Here is a 16,626-nt window from a genome sequence, read left to right on the forward strand (position 1 = left end):
GTGCCCTCCCTCCCTGAGCCATTTACACTCTGGGCCCAATGTATTTATTAAAGGGAGGGGGGTCACCCATCCACAAGTTGTTTTCAGCCCTAGGAACCCCATCCCCCAGTGCCCAATGTATTTATTAAGGGGAGGGGGGGCCATGTGGCCCCCCTCACAAATACTTAAAAAGGCACTTGGGACTCCATATCCCAAGGTAGTGAGTTAAATTAGGGGGGGGGGGCACAAGGCCTAATAATGCTATGGGACGGGACCACCCTGCCCCCTCTACTTTTAACAAATGGATAGACAGGGGAGATGAGGTTCATGGGCCTGAGAAACTTGCCGCAAGGCCTGTAGTCAAATGCCAGAGGCAGCCAACCCCAAGCTGTGTACAGCATTTGGCCATGGGCAGTGGGAGGTTGGTCACAGGGCTTGGCCTGAAGTCAGGCTCTGTGGCCAAACTCCCAGCAGGATGCCCACACTGTACATAGCTTTTAACATGAGCATGTGGCCCCCCTCCCTGAGCCATTTTCATACCAGGACCCTATCTTCCGAGGCCTATTCTATTTAATAATGGGAGGAGGGTTTGCGGTCCCATCCCCTAGCTGAATTTGGCCCTGGGGACCCCTTCCATTGGGACCCAATCAATTTAATAAAGAGAGAGAGGCAGTGCAACCCCCTTCCCTGATCCTTAAAAGGCCCTGGGGATCCTATTCTCCAGGGCTGAGTTTTTTTTAAAGGCTATGGCAGCTCCACCCTCCCCCCCATCCTCAAGCCTATTTTGGCTCCGGGACCACATTCCCGAGGATCTGTCTTTATAATACATCGGTGCCCCGGTGCCCACCCAGGGCACCCACCATACACATGTTGGGGGATGCGGGGGAAGCCTCGATTCCCAATGGCCTCAACCCGCTCCCTGCATGCTGTGGAAGCCAGCATTGCTCCCGCCTGAGGTAGCAGTTGTTTTTGCTTCTCCCTCTGGGTGGGGGCATGATGCAGGCAGGGAAACAGAGCACAAGACCACAAGATCTGATGTTGGCACGGTCAACTCAAGTATTCCTTTTCTCAAGTAGGGTAAATTGAGTAACAATAAATTAAGTAATAATAACTTTTGATATTTCTAGTGCTTAAAAATATCCTAAGTGAGGTTTGAAGCCCTATATAAAGCAAGTTATTCTCATGTGTTTAAATGTGGGAGTGCACCAAAATGGCTCAAGAAGAACGTTTTCCCTCACAAGGGAAATTAAGGAACTTCTTGCATACTAGTGAATGTTCATCTCAATAGTGAAAACATCAACATAAATATGATCTTGTGAACACTTAAGGTATACTTGGTATAGGGATGGCCATCAAACCTTGTATATATTCTATGTGTTCTGTTACTGGAGGTAGATATGGTTAATCAGATTTGTTAGAACTAAGTAGATGTATACTAAGTGTATATAAAGAAGGCTCACACTGACATGGTGTCAGCAGTCATTATAATTTATGCCTGCTTTTTTTAGTTCCTACGAAGTGGTGAGGTAGCATCATAATCAATGATTTTGAAGTGAGAATCCTCAATTCTATTTGATCACTAAGCCAATTTCAGAAAGCACCAAGGTCAAAAATCCAATAGAGCTTACTTCTAAGGACCAGTGATTCATGGCTTTATGCCACCACAATGATCTATAACCGTGGAGGGCTATCATGAAAAACAGATGAGAGAAGGGCAATGTAAGGTAGTTAGTAGTTACATTTTGGACCATTAATTTGGAAAGGCATTATCACCTGGTATTTCATCCTTTTTCTCCCATATTTGCTCTCAGTTTTTGCAGCAATAGCCCTAGTTAGGGGGGCTACCAAGGGGTGATGCCTATTAGATATCTGGTGCTACAGTTGGTAAGAGATTTTAACAATACCTCAAACAACTCCCCAGAATCCATCAATTTGTTCAACATATATGAACAAATGTAATAAGTGCATTATGATATGTTTGGGAGAATGCTCACTTAATATATAGTTTTGCTGATTTAAGGGTGTTGCACGTATGTGAGAATATTCAGTCTCATTTTGTTAAGAGTGCCAAAAGATAGTTTTTGAAAGGCAGAATTATGGAAAAGATGACATCTTGAAAGTGAAGAATTGATTACACTTGATCACATAACATTTTTCATTAGTAATTCTGCTTTCTCTTTTCTCCCAGGTGTCTTTCTTCTATTTTCCATCATTAACTATTATCGAACCTTCCCCTTCACACTAAAGGACCAATTTATAATTGCGTATAGTGGTTTAAGAGGAGCCAGCAGTTTTTCTCTTGTATTTTTACTTCCTGCATCTCTTTTTCCCAGAAAGAACATGTTCATCACTTCCACTATTGTAATCATATATTTTACAGTGTTCATTCAGGTAAGTGAATTCTATTGTCAATAGAATTGATATGATTGTTGATCACCTCACCTACTATTAGTGACTTACTCTCTAAAGGAATATCCTTGCTAGATATTATATTCATATAAACAAGCTCTGCTTGAAGACTGATACCAGCAGCTGTGCAATATGCCTATATAGCAACAAGTTTTCATTATGCTTATGTAGATGGATGCAATTTAGATTTCATGCCTTCATAAAGTTGGTCAAAGTTTTCCAACTTTGCCTAATTCACTTTGGGCATAGTAGAAACCTTCCCATGTGGTTTTTCTACCTCAGGATATCCACCTAGTGGTACACTCTCACTCAGTAGATCATTACAACCTGCAGCCCTACCCTAAACGTCACGTCATAGGTTCTAGGAAGGGGACAAAGCCAGGGCATGCAAAGGTGCAAATGGGCTGAGGTTCCAGATAGGGTTGGGTTAGCCATTAGGTCACTGTCCACAATGCCTTGTCGAAGTATGGTGTGGATGGGGGTGGGGTGGGGGGGTTAAGTATTATTGCCACAAGGAGAACATAGATCTCAAGTTGTCATAATTTTTAAGTGGGAGTACTATTTAGCACATGTGACACTGTCACAAGAAGTAAGTCACTCAACATTTGATGTTAATGACAACAATCGACAAATGAAATTTTGAATTGAACCTCAATTTTAAATAAATGTATGTAGTACAGATGCAATGAAAGGCTAATAAGGGCAGCAACCCAGATTACATTGTAACATTATATTATTCCCAGGTAGTGAAGGAAACTGTCCATACAAACTATTCCAATCATGTAAAGTGGCTGCAGTGAGGTGTGCCTTCTTTTTTTTATTGAAGTCCAAAATTACAATACATTAAAACCCATACATCCATAAAAAGAATTTACCTTTAGGCATAATATAAAATGTACAGGAATTAATAAATAGCACAGAAAGCACTGAAAAGTCAAGAACAAATGCAAAAAACAGACAGACCAAAATACTTTAAACTTTTTACAACATGCCTAAAACAGTGACCACTTCCAATCTTAATCGAAGTATGTGGCCCAAATTTTTTCAAACGTCCGGAGACCCCCCACACGTAATGCATAGGTGCGTTCACTTCTTTTAACCATTTTCATCTTATGGGCCCACTCATGGACAGAGGGAATCAAATCAGTACGCCACCTTTGCTGCAAAAGTGATCTGGCTACTGCCATGGAAATGTATACAAATTTAACAAGTTTATCAGGAAGGAGAAGATCTGGATCAAAACCTATAATTATTAACAAATCATTCACTTCTAATTGAATACTGCATTCAGTTTCCAAGTGACAAAAGATATCTTCCCAGAACCTCTGAATCCTAGGACATTGCAGCATAATATGTGACCAGTTAGCTGTAGGATGATTGATACAGCGAAAACAGTGCGCCGATTGATTAGTATACATTTGAGAGAGAGAGAGAGGGGTTCGGTAGAATTGCCATTTACTAAAAAACAGCATCCTTCGCCAATTCGCACCTCTTAATGTACTGAAATTAGGTTTATTAATAGCCGACCACATACTAGCGGAAATTTCTAATTCTTCATGATTCATCCATTTTTTAATTGCCTTCTGTCCAAGATCCAGGCTCCTAACTAAGCCTAAACGCTTTTTCCATGCCCCAGGTTTTCTGCCAGAGGTATCCTCTAAAAGTTCACGAACTAGCGGATGTTGTTCGCCAATTTGGGATACGTTTAATTCAGTAAGGAATTTATGGAAGATGTTATATGACCCCAAAAGAATAAAATCATTACCAATCAATTTCGACATTTCAGCCATAGTCAACCATCTTCCATTCCTCAGAAAATCTGAGACTTTACGAAATCCAGCCGAGGCCCACTTTAATGTGAGTTCTGAGGATTGTTTAATCCCTGCTAATGGCAGAAGGCCAGATAGTGAAGTGGCTGAATTAATTGCAGGGATGGAATATCTTTTATAGGGAGCCTGAAGTTTTTTTAAAAACCATTGAAGACACTTATAACGAACCAGTTTAGGGGACTTGACGATTGACAAAGGGGAGTGGATCTGACTTTCCTTACACATTAGATTCATAAAACTATTGATAAAAAGCTTTTATTGTTGTTGAGACTTGAATCTAGATAAATATTGTGCAAAATAAGCATAGTAATAGTCCCTGAGATTCGGAAGAGCTAAGCCTCTCTGTTCCGACTCTTCATATAAAGTGCTAAGTGCAATTTGCGGTGATTTCTTTGCCCAAAGAAAGGCTGTAAACATAGACTCTACGTGGATAAAAAAAGGAGCCTGACAAAATGCAGAGGACAGTCGAAAACAAAAAATTAAACAAAGGAAGAACCAACATTTTAATCAAGGCCACCCGGCCCAAAATAGATAATGGAAGAGAGTTCCAGCGTAGAAACAAGGCCTGAATTTTTCCTAGAAGCAGTGCAAAATTCAGGTGATATAAGTCGCCGACACTTTCAGAAAAATAAACCCCCAGATATCTCTTAGGTTTGATGTTAACACAGGAAAGAATATCGGGGTGCAGATCCAAACCTGCTCCACCACATTGTAAAATCTCAGTTTTCTTTTTATTAATTCGATACCCACCTAAAACCTCAAAATCCTCAAAAACCTGAAAAACTTTAGCCTGACCTCTATCTCTGGTTTAATAATAAGCATAATATCGTCAGCGTATAATTTCAATTTCGCCATAGATGGAATTGGTGGTCGAATATCAGCGCAGTTTCTTATTGCTATCGCCAATGGTTCAATAAAAAAAGCCAATAGGACCGGTGCTAAAGGGCACCCTTGCCTTGTGCCTCGTTTTACTTTAACCTGCCCGGCCACCGCAGTATTATTAATTACATTGGCTTCAGGGTTAAGATATAAATTAGGGTTCAGAGCTGTGATCTTTGAGGAAATACCAAAGTGACGTAAAATCATAAACAAGGTCTCCCAAACAAAAATATCAAAAGCCTCCTCGGCATCTAAAAGAAGGACTAATGCGGGTATCCTCTGAGTGTGAAAATAATCCAACCCCTCAGTTAAATAATGCGTATTGGTGGCAAGATGCCTACCAGCGATAAAACCATTCTGGTCCTGATGGATCAAATGCGCTGCATATTGATTAAACCAAATAGATAACAGTTTAGTAACAATTTTATAATCAGAGTTTAATAATGTGATCGAGCGATAAGAGTTCGGGCCCACACTATTCTTGCCTTTTTTCAAGAAACTTACTATGTTGCCTTGTCTAAAGGACTCAGGAATCCCCCCCAACATAGAATTTACTAAACGAAGAAAAAAGTCTGCAACTGAACTACAAAAAACTTTGAAAAACTCGGGCGGGAACCCATCCGGGCCACAGGCCTTACCATTTGGCAAATTCTTAATAACCCCGACCAACTCTTCCATTGTAAAGGGGCTTGCCATAGATGTTTTTTCCATATCCGAAAGTGTTGGTAATCCGTTATTCTGCAGAAAACCTCTTAGAGAAGTAATATCTACAGTCTGTTGTTGAACATATATAGACCCATAATGCTGTAGCATTATAGCACCGATTTTGACTGGGTCATCTCTTTCGAAAGGCGGTTAAGGGGCATTTTAACGCATTAATCTGATTAGAAGCAGCCTGCTCCCTAGCCTGCCAGGCCAAAAACCTACCCATAAAATTACTTTCCTCATATGTTTTTTGACGATATTGTTGAAAAGAGGATTCACTTTGAGTGTAATAATTTGCACTGAGTATTCCCTTTGAGTGTAATAATTTGCACTGAGTTCACGTTTAGCTTGATCCAGCTGGCGTTGATTAAACACAGAAGAGTTGTTGAGAAATACAGAGTAAGACCTTTGAACCTTCTGCTCTAGGATTCTCTTATCTTCCCTAACTCTTTTTATATTTTCAGCATCTTTTCCAATAATTAACCCCCGGATGGAGGGCCTTGAGTGTGTCCCAAACCAAAATTCAATGGTGCGGACCCATAGTTTTGTGATAGAAATTCCTTAATCTCCGTCCCGATAAAACCCACCCAATCCTCTTCATTAAAATATTGTCTATTCAGCGTCCATCTTTTAGGGGTTCTATCGCACTCTCCTAATTGTAGTTCAAGCACCAACATAGCATGGTCTGAGAATCGGTTATATAGGAATCTCTGCTGGCTAAAGCATAATATCCGAGAGACCAAAAAGAAGTCAATGCGTGAAGAGGTATCAAATCTACCTGACCAACAATTATACGCTATTTTAGTTGGAAAGGCCACACGCCATGGATCCTGTAGGTCCAAGGTTACTCCATAATGTTGCATGATTCTTAAAGTTTTGGGTTTCAATCGTTTTTTTAGCCAGCACTGAGGAGTCAATTTTAGGATTCATTAGAACATTAAAATCTCTCCCCCAGAATCAACTCACCTGGTGCTTGAATGAGGGACTGAAAGAGATCCTCATAAACTTTTGGACTGTCCTCTACTGGGGCATACATACTGACGAAGGCTATCGGTCTCTGTCTCTGTCTAGAAGTGCAGGTAACCCAGCACCAACGACCATAATGGTCTTTATCAAAATTGACGACCTCCACCTGGAATCTTTTACTTAAAAATATTGCTGTCCCTCTATGAGAATCGGAGGACGAAGAAAATCCCCTATAGGCTGCCCGATACCTGTACATGGAAAAGTCTGACAGCTTTGCAGCCGGAATGTGGGTCTCTTGTAATAGAATCACCACCGGATTTTCTGTTTTAATCCACAATTCAATTGCCCGCATTTTCTTTTTATTATTAAGACCATTAACGTTAAAAAAAAACACCTTCAGCAGTTCCTTACTAGCCATAATAAAGAGCAAACCAAAACTTAAACCACCTAAACAGCCTCCCACGCACTATCTGAACCAGAGTCAAACTAAAGAATGGATGTATAAAACCTGAATGTATTTGAAAAAAAGGACTTTGTTTTTTCCCTTATGCTCCCATCCCCCCTCAAGTCCCCTCCCCCAAAAATGTGGAAAACCCCCAACCGACCACGCTAACCACATTTCACCCCCCCCATCTGACCTGGGTGTCATGTAATTACACCCGAGTGACCCTACCCCTGCCCCCCAGCAATCCTTGATATTGTCAACTATTAATTAAACATGCAAGCAAGCACACACCATAAGGGTAAGACCCCCTATTGTGATCATATAACAGCTCAGCAAACATCCTGGCCTTCCAGTGAAAGAGGCAAGAAAAGCCTTGGCCATCTAACCCCCCAATTTATGAAAATAAAATTAAATCAAACTATTCCTTCTAAACCCGGGAGCCCTGCGCAATCTCTTTTAATAATTCCTGGGATTCATCAAGGTCAGAGAACATAAAAAATTTGCCCTTAACTAAAACTCTCAATTTAGACTGTTGGGCGATAGATGCTTGAGTCCCGTTAGCTTTGAACAAGTGGAGAATCTTCACAAATTCCTTTCTCCTGCGTGCTGCCACAGCAGTCATATTGGAAAAAATACGACATTTTACAGTTTCATTCACTAAAAATTGTCTCTGTTGGATTGCTTTTGTCAGTATTCTATCTTTTACACGATAATCTGAAAAATTTAGCTATATTGTCCGTGGCATTGTAGAATTGGGAAATGGACGGGCAGGAACACGATGAGCCCTGGTGATGGTGAGATCTCCCTCGAACTCTGGAAGAACCCTATGTTTAATGAACGTGTTAACCCACTGCAGGGTTTGGGAGCCTTCAATGCCTTCCGGAATTCCAACTAACCGGAGATTAGACCTCCGGGAGTGGTTTTCCAGGTCCTCGACTTCATTTTCCAGAAGATTCTTACTTTTGGCCGCCGCTTTAGCTTCCCCCAATACTATAGTCATCTGGTCCTCGAAAATTGAGATCCTGGCTTCTGCCTCCTGGAGTTTGATTGGAAAACTTGACATTGTCTCTCCAATTTTCCCTAATCGTTGATGGAGAGAGGCAAGTTCGGTTTTCTGAGTTCTCTTCAGCTAACGGACTTCCTCCAGAATTAAATTCAACTTGTCTGTGACACTCATCTGAAATTCGCCTGCTAGCTCCATATTTGGACTGGAGATATTATGAGGAGAGTCAACAGCGGAAAAAGTATTTCCTACTTTTATTCCTTCGGAAGACATCATGCCAGATGGAGGTACCAGATCCTGCGGAAACACCCGAGGTTGTATCGGAGTCTTAACTTGGGGAATCATCGAAATTCCGGGGACACTGGAGGTGGCCTGGTCAATTATCTCTGATGTTTTTGATTGCTCCAGTTGTCTCCCATTTTGAGAAGTCGGTGAAGTTAAGGAGGTCATCCCATCCTGGCTTAGATTTTGTCCCAAAGATGTCTCCCTGATTGTAAGGAGATCAGCATTCTAGTTACATTGTGATTTTTCCTGACTATTAGGGGCCAAATCTATTACTGGTACTGGTGGTGCTACGACTCCTGAGGTCCCTTAGCAAGATTCGGGGCTGGGCTGGGGCCTGGAGAGGTGGAATGCAACGTAGCTTTTTTCAAGAATTATGCAAATTGTTTTGCCTCTTTCGCCTTTTTAGGACCCTCTGTCACCGAGTTATCCTGTAGAGATGTTGCTGGCAAAGCTGTGGTTACATTCTTATTTGCCATATCCACCCATTCCGAAGATGCAACAGAGGGTAGATCCTCCTCTTCTGAGCTCTCAAAAGTGGTGTCAAGTCCAAACAGATTAGGGGCATTCTCTTTACTAGCCAAACGGGATGCCTCTTTTGCCTCCTTGGCCTGGGCTCAGCGAGTTTCAACTTTGAGACGGGCTGCATTAAGAAGTTTTCCCATTTTTGGCCGCTTCAGTTACTTTACAGCTCTCCCACTATACTTTGGAGACACTTACAATGTTATACTTCTTTTGTTAGTATGCTCTCTCCCCGAGACAAGTCTCTGCACGCCCTAATCTCTAGAGCACCCTTAACAAAGGGAAGCCACAGGTGAAGCGTCCATTTGGTCTAACATGCACAAAGGAGACTCATTGTAGAGGAAGGGAAAAAGGAGTAGAAATCTATCCTGCTCTCCAGTAGCAACGGGCTGTGCAGGTCGATTTTGTTTTCCCTCCCCTGATCTCTTCACAGCCTTAGGGGAATTTTGCCACCAGCAGGAGACTCACAGCTTGCTACTTGCACCCGGCACTCAGCACTCGTGGATCAAAGCGGCCGTCACCGCTCAAGCCAAACTCCTTCTCCTCACCTGCACGTATGCCGTCTGAACCCGTAGCGGGTAATCCACTGCAGCCGCCTGGGGAGCCTTGCCGTCACAATCGCCGAGGCATCAAGCAGGATTAAAAGCCCCCTCTGGGTAGAGAACGCTCCGTAACCAGACCAGAACTGCTATTAAGTCCCGATAAGGAAAACCACAATCACTTGGCAGGGTTTACCGAGAACGCCAGCCTGCAGGATGCCAGAAACGGACCACCATTGCTGGGGGTGGGGCAGTGGTCACCTGTGGCTACTTGGAGGAGTGGTTCTCCGTAGCCATCCCCCTGTCTCCACCTGTGTCCAGAACAGTGATATTAAAAGTAACCAGGTGTGCCTTCTCTTGAGTTGAAATACTCTGCCCAGCTTTCGTTATAACTCAAAAAGAGTGAGACAAGGTATTTTACAGAGCTCAAGTGAGCGGAGACTTTTGATGGGGATTAGTGCTCCTGAATGCCAGGTTAGAATGCTGGCTTCAGCCTGCAGTGCCTTGTAAAGGTGGCAGACAAAAGGAGAAGCAGGGACTTGAGGGCTCAGTTTATGAAATCAGCCAGTGCATCATGACAGGAGCTTGTGGGAGTGCTGAATGTGATCAGTCACCCAGCTATGGCATCTCAAGAGCTGCTTGTGTGGCATGCTGCTATGCTCTCTCTTCACAATGGCAAATACAATTACTAGAAATAAGTAGACCTAAAAAACAAGACTTGCTAAAGTAACCCCAAGAACCTTTCTTGACTGTATTTCAATGTGTGCCTAGCATGAACATTAAGAGGGAGGAGCTGACCTCTAGATAATACTACTTTGAAAAATATATGAAAGGGGACGGACATCCTACAGCATATGGGCGAGGAACAAATTCAACCAGAACCTCGTTCAAGCTGCCCAAGAAACCAAGGGGCATATGTACAAAGAAGTAGCAGAGAGAGGCGTTCGCCATCATGGCTTAACGCCTCACTCCGCCACTTCATAAACGCAAGATTGCACTATATTTAACAAGGATATGGTTCAGCATTACCTTTCCCCCTGCACTGGCGCTACACTTAGCAGTGTAGCGCCAATGCAGGCACCCTTGCACCATAGTGCAAGGGTGTCTGCGTGCAGGGGAGTATTGTTTATGTGTAGGAAGGTGTCCCTTCCTTCAGATGAACAATTCTGACATGCCATTTTGTCACTTCTACATGTTCTGCTTAATGCAGCACACAGGGAAGTTACAACATTTCATTTTTTAAAGGATTGTTTATGTGCAGGAAGGGTCACCTCCCTACAAATAAACAATCCAATTTTCATGTATGCTGCACAAGGCAACACACATGGAAAAAGAAAAAAATGAGGAGAAATAAAGCATTTCTACTCATTTCGCCAACTTAAGACCAGGATTTCCCTGGTCTTAATTTTGGCGCTGCCTCCTATTTATGCTGCCCTTGTAAATAAGGGGCAGGGACAAAATCAATGGGTGTTAGGGTGGAACGCCCACTGCAACACTCACTGCCCACCCCTTTCACCCTAAGCATAGCATGAAAGGGGGCCTTATATACAAGGTAGCATTATGCCATGTTAAGTGTCTTACCCTGCCTTATAAATAAGGCGAAGCTCCTATCGCCATGGAAATGTCACAAAAAGTGATGCTCCCATGGCATTAGGGGCTTGTACATATGCCCCCAACCTTATTAGTACAGCAGTGACGTATTACATAAAGGAAGAGCCTGTCTATCAATCTAGCAAAAACTAAAGCAATGTCAATTGATAACGGAAGAAGAATTTCTCCAAGCCGGCACTTGGGCAGGAAGCAGCTTAATCCAGTAGATGAATACAAATACCTTGGAGTCATTATTGACAAAGATCAGACATTTGTCCTCCAGAAAGAGTATACGAGAAGAAAAGGCAACATATTGGCAATAACCATTAAAAGTTTAGAAAAGAGACTGTCTGGCCCAACTCTTACACCACTCCTCCGAATAGTTCAAGCAAAGCAGCTGCCTGGATAACATCATGACCAGAACTTATAAAATGATTTTTAATCTCCCCAAATCCACATCACCATAGCCACGCTCCTTGGCTCAGCTATAAAATTGTGCCACAACCGCATCAATAAACACCCAGCTTGTCCTCTCGCTGTCAGAATTCCCCTCCACCATCAAGGTAAACCTCCACCTCTGCATGACCGGTGTCGCCAACTGGATGCAAGACAACTTCCTCAAACTCAACACAGATAAGACGGACATTCTAATCTTTGGGAGCACCACCTCACCATTGGACTACTTCTGGTGGCCCGCTGATCTTGCACCCCCTCCCACCTCCACAGACCAAGACTGGAACCTCACACTCATCCTGGACAGAAAACTCACTATGAAGAGCCAACTCACTATCAAGAGCCAGATCAACATATTCTACTCAGCCTGCTTCCTCACCCACTGCATGCTTTGTAAGATCTTCAAATGCCTCTCTCTATTCTCTAGACGTACCTTCAACAAAGCCCTCGTAACCAGCCACCTGGACTATTACAATGCTCTCTGCGCAAAATCATTTCACACCTCTTGAAGAGACTTCAGGCGATCCTGAACTCAGCGGCCAGACTCACCCACGGCCTCCCCAGATGGTCCCACATCACACCCCACCTGAAGAAACTCCACTGGCTCTGCGTACACAAAAGATGTCAATTCGAGATCCTGAGGCACACCTGCAAAGCCCTGGGCAAGCAAGGACCAGCATACACCAACCCCTATCTGAACTTCCACCGAATCTCCAGATAGTCTCCAGCATCTGTCCCAGCAGCAGTGGAGGTCGTTCCTTCTCCTACCTCACCGAAAAATCCTGAAACAGCCTTCCCATCCACCTGAGGATATCTCCCTCCTACCAGAAATTCATAAGGTGAATCAAGACCTGGCTCTTTGACTGAGATCCCTAAGCAGCCTGGACCCAGCGCCTGGATACCCACTGGGTAATTAGTGAGCTATACAAATCTGGATGATTGATTGACCCCTCCAGGAGCTGAACTCTGGGGGCGCCGAGTTTTAAAATCTATTTTGGATTTAAAAGCACCTGATGCAGATTTCCTCACCTTCAGCAATCTTCAGGCAATCATACAAATGTCAAGATAACTCTGGTGATTGATGCTGCTGCTGGAGAGAGTTCAAAGTTTTTTGTACTGAAAGTTTTACCTCATCATTAAGTAGAGGAGAGAGTTAATATGCATGCTGCAAAGCATGTGTAACATGCAGATCACAAAAGTGCATATGTATATTGTAGATAGTTAATTGGGTTACTGCATTTGTAGAAGGATGCTTTTGTTACTTGCAGTTTATAAGTTACTATCCTAATATAGCACAGTGAGCTATTAACAGTCAAAGAGCTGCATGCACACTGAAAGATATAGGCAGGGCCACTGGAATTTTGCATATTTGAACAGCCAACCCCGAACCACAGTGTTATGTTTTAAATCCTGAGTTGTGCTCCTCCAGACCAAGCACTCTTAAACTACACTGCCTACTAGTATGGATACTATGTGACACCTTCACCTTGTAGTGCTCTTTGCCTTATGTAACATTTACAATGCACTGATTTATGCACGTATGACTCATTGTCTGTGTGTGTCTGTGTGGTGTAAAGGGCTCTGACACCCTACACTGGTATGAGTAGAGCCACAGAGCAAATTAAATGCATGTGAGATAGATTGGTAATGGTGACTAGAGGGATACAGTTGGAGGGTAGTAGTGAGGGAATTTGTGGAGCAGGAGGTCATTTGGGGGCACCAACAAACACTGTTGCACTGGGCGCCAAAAGCCAGCCCAGCCTGAAGGTATATGAGCTCTTCACAGAAGAAGGCTTAACGATATTTTAGAAAATAAAGTGATGAAAAGCAAAAACAATAGTGATACATCAGTAACTAATGCCCTCATAAGCAAAATCATTGGGAAAATGTACATGTATGTAAGCAATGCATTACAAATTGAAGCAGAAGGGGTTAGAATGTCCCAAACCAGGAGCAGAATCCAGCTTTGTTTTGATGTTGTTAGGAGTCAAAAGTGCTCACTCTCCCTTCTGCTGCCCCCACCGTTCTGGTGATGTGATGGCCATGCCAACAAAAGTAAAAATGTTAAGCATCAAAAACAAAAAAGGCTAAGCCAACTCTTTTACTGTACTGCTGCCAAGATATTAACCTCGTTCTTCACTGACTGATGGATTCAAGTGTTCTCTCATTCGGGAAAAAAAAAAATTCTTGCATCTTCATATCTTCTTTGTAATGTGAGGACTTTTCCTTCAGGCTTAGACATTTTTACCCTCTCCTCTACACGACTTTTGTTATTTGTCACCTAAAGTTGTCACCTTTGTATGTGTCTGCATTGGCCTTGTGTTATTTTTTAAAATGCAAAGCACTACATTGATTTAATGGCTAGGTTTTGTGCTGTATAAATCTAAAGTATAATAGTCTATTCCTAAAATAAATATATAGTTGAACCCCCTCAAGTGAAACATAGCAAATTAAATGAAAGTGACATTGCACAATGAAGTTCATACAACGGTAGAGGGACTGTAAAAGCACAAGTCATAGAAGCTTCCACCATATAGACGCAGGTAGCGCATGTGTAATAGGTGCTGTGGGTGAGTCTACTCAGCATGGATAAGTTTTTGAAGACAGTGGGCATCTGACTTTTAAATAATGTGTGGAATTGGAAAGATGTACATAGAGCGTAATGTAAATTTTATGTTACGTTGTTTGACACTAGGCTTTGGGGTTTCATTCATTTGGCTAGACTAAGGGCCATATTCACAAGGACCTATCGCCAAATTAATGGCACTTTAGCGCAGCAAAAGTCGTGATAAATTTACCTCCCCATTCACAAGCTGGTGCTAACAGCCCACAGCACCAGTTTACCCGCTATAGCTGCCGTGAAAAACATCGCCACAGAGGATCCCCGCAACTATCGCTAATGAGATGCAGAGTAAGCATTCCCATGCAAAAAGCCACAACAACACCACACCTCAACATTCTCAACGACCAGCCAGATCGGCGATAAGAACACAAAACCAGCAATAAGGTGCGTTAGCAGCAGGAAATCTACATCTGCTCTGACCTGGTGTTAATTCGGACGGCAGCCAGCACCACAAAAGGGAGACCAGCCCAGGGCCACATCGGAAGGGCAACAGAAGCCATGGAGCCACACATCATATGATCTCGACACCCAAGAGGACCACAACACCCAAGACACCACCCCCTGGACCACCCCTCCCTGGCACCCCCGAACAAAGACATCTCACATCAGCTACACAAAAGCATGTACAAAATATTCTGCATGATGTCTCACAATCACAACAGTTGAAATGCATGTGTCGTCACAGAAATGAGCATCACACATTTACTTTCAAAGCAACAAATGAAACTTTATTAAAATGATCACCGAAATTAAATGAGGACACATGGCGGCTCCCCGCGGTACAGTCCGTAGGTCACAGCCTGCAAGACAAAAAACATGATGAGAAGGTGTGTCCTGCGCACATCAAAGGACAGGGAGAGAGCGAAGGAGAGAGAGAGAGAAGTAGAAGAGAGAGAGAGAGAGAGAGAGAGAGAGAGAGAGAGAGACGCCCATGCGCACTCAGGCAACACTGCTCACCTGCTGCCACCGGTGTGTCTCCAACCACGTGCCGGTATGTATAGCAGTACGCCAGGACACACATCTGAATCAGAGCCATCATCTGAAACAGAGTCCAGATACATGACTGGCACAGTACACACACTTGCACAAGATTACATCGCCTACCCGACCATGCACACCCAGGCCTCACAGCTCACCTTCAGCCAAACGGCACGTAGACGGGAGGTCCCACCACGTGCTACTGCAAGCAACAAGCCAGGGGCCCGCGGACATGGCACCCTCCGCACCATGCAGCCACGCTCCGCAGGCCAGCAGGTCTCACGTTTGTTGCTGGGTCTTGAATACTCCATGGCAGAGGACATACCAGTGCACCCGGCAACATCGCAGGCTGCACACCCACTCAGTTTTGATTTGTTCAGCATTACGTACATCAATTGTGTGTCTTTTGCACACCCGATCAGACCAATGGGTGCCACTAAGTCTGTGATCCGGAAGCGAGGCCACGTGGCGGTAGGCCTGCCCTGCCCGCTGGCTCCGGCCTACACTGCGGTCCAGCAGGGCACATGAAACCTGAGTTGCCTGGACCACCGGGATGGGGCATCATCGCAGAGTGACCACCCGCTCAGCAGCTCAAGGTGCCACTGACTCAGTGCACCCGAAGTCACCGTTCAGTGGTGGGGTGCCTGTGCCTGCCGCAATGCGCCGGGTGCGACTAACCCTATGCAACCGTGGTGGTCAGCTAATGCCTTACGTAGGCCTGGGTTGCCTCAATGGATGTTTATTGCTCATCCAGTGCAGTTATGCAGCTGGAGCGGTTCAGGGCAATGCCCAGCACACTACACAATATGGGCCCGTGGAGGGCCAGCCAGAGTCCATCCAGGGATGGCAAGTCCTGCTGAAGGGAAGGGTACAGTCCGCAGCCTGGTCACCGTGTCATTGGTCATCAATCCAGAAGTGGCAGTCCATGTCGCTGTCCAAGATTAGTGAATCGGAGTGTATCGTGGGTCAGTGGAAGGTCATGAGGCCATGTGCAGGACCAAGCAGACACAGGCCAGGTCGCGTACTAGATGCCAGTGCCTGGTCCTTCTGACCACATTCCCATCCATGTCCTCATCCATGGGTGTTTGCCCTTTCCCACCTTTGGGATTTGCAGAACCGGCTGCCGCACTGTGTGCCACTGACACATCAGGGGCCTGAGTGGATCCGGCTGCCGCACTGGGAGGTACTGACACACCAAGGGGCAGGGATGTGGATGGTGTGGGGGCAGCAGCATTGATCACCGCCCTCGCCTTGTGGCTGCAATGCCAATGGTCAGGTCTGTAGGGCATGATAGATCCCAGCTACATTTTGATGATGTGTAGCGGTGGCTGCCATCCTTTCCGCCTCCATCTGCACCATGTCCTTCATTAGCCTCCGTATGTGTGCCAGCTCACGGCTGACATCGCTGGACACACTCTGAGCAG

At 44.3% G+C, this 16,626-nt stretch overlaps 1 protein-coding gene across 1 annotated transcript in view; it reads left to right on the forward strand.

Annotated features, from left to right (window-relative positions):
• The window catches only part of SLC9A4 (solute carrier family 9 member A4), a 413,232-nt gene that overhangs the window by 172,797 nt on the left and 223,809 nt on the right, over positions 1 to 16,626 (forward strand). The window contains exon 5 of the mRNA XM_085622597.1: positions 2,168 to 2,370. Within this exon, the coding sequence (XP_085478723.1) occupies positions 2,168 to 2,370 (203 nt within the window). The remainder of the gene's footprint in view (positions 1 to 2,167; positions 2,371 to 16,626) is intronic.

The sequence above is a fragment of the Triturus cristatus genome, chromosome 8 (genome assembly GCF_964204655.1).
Source record: "Triturus cristatus chromosome 8, aTriCri1.1, whole genome shotgun sequence".
Taxonomy (NCBI): domain Eukaryota; kingdom Metazoa; phylum Chordata; class Amphibia; order Caudata; family Salamandridae; genus Triturus; species Triturus cristatus.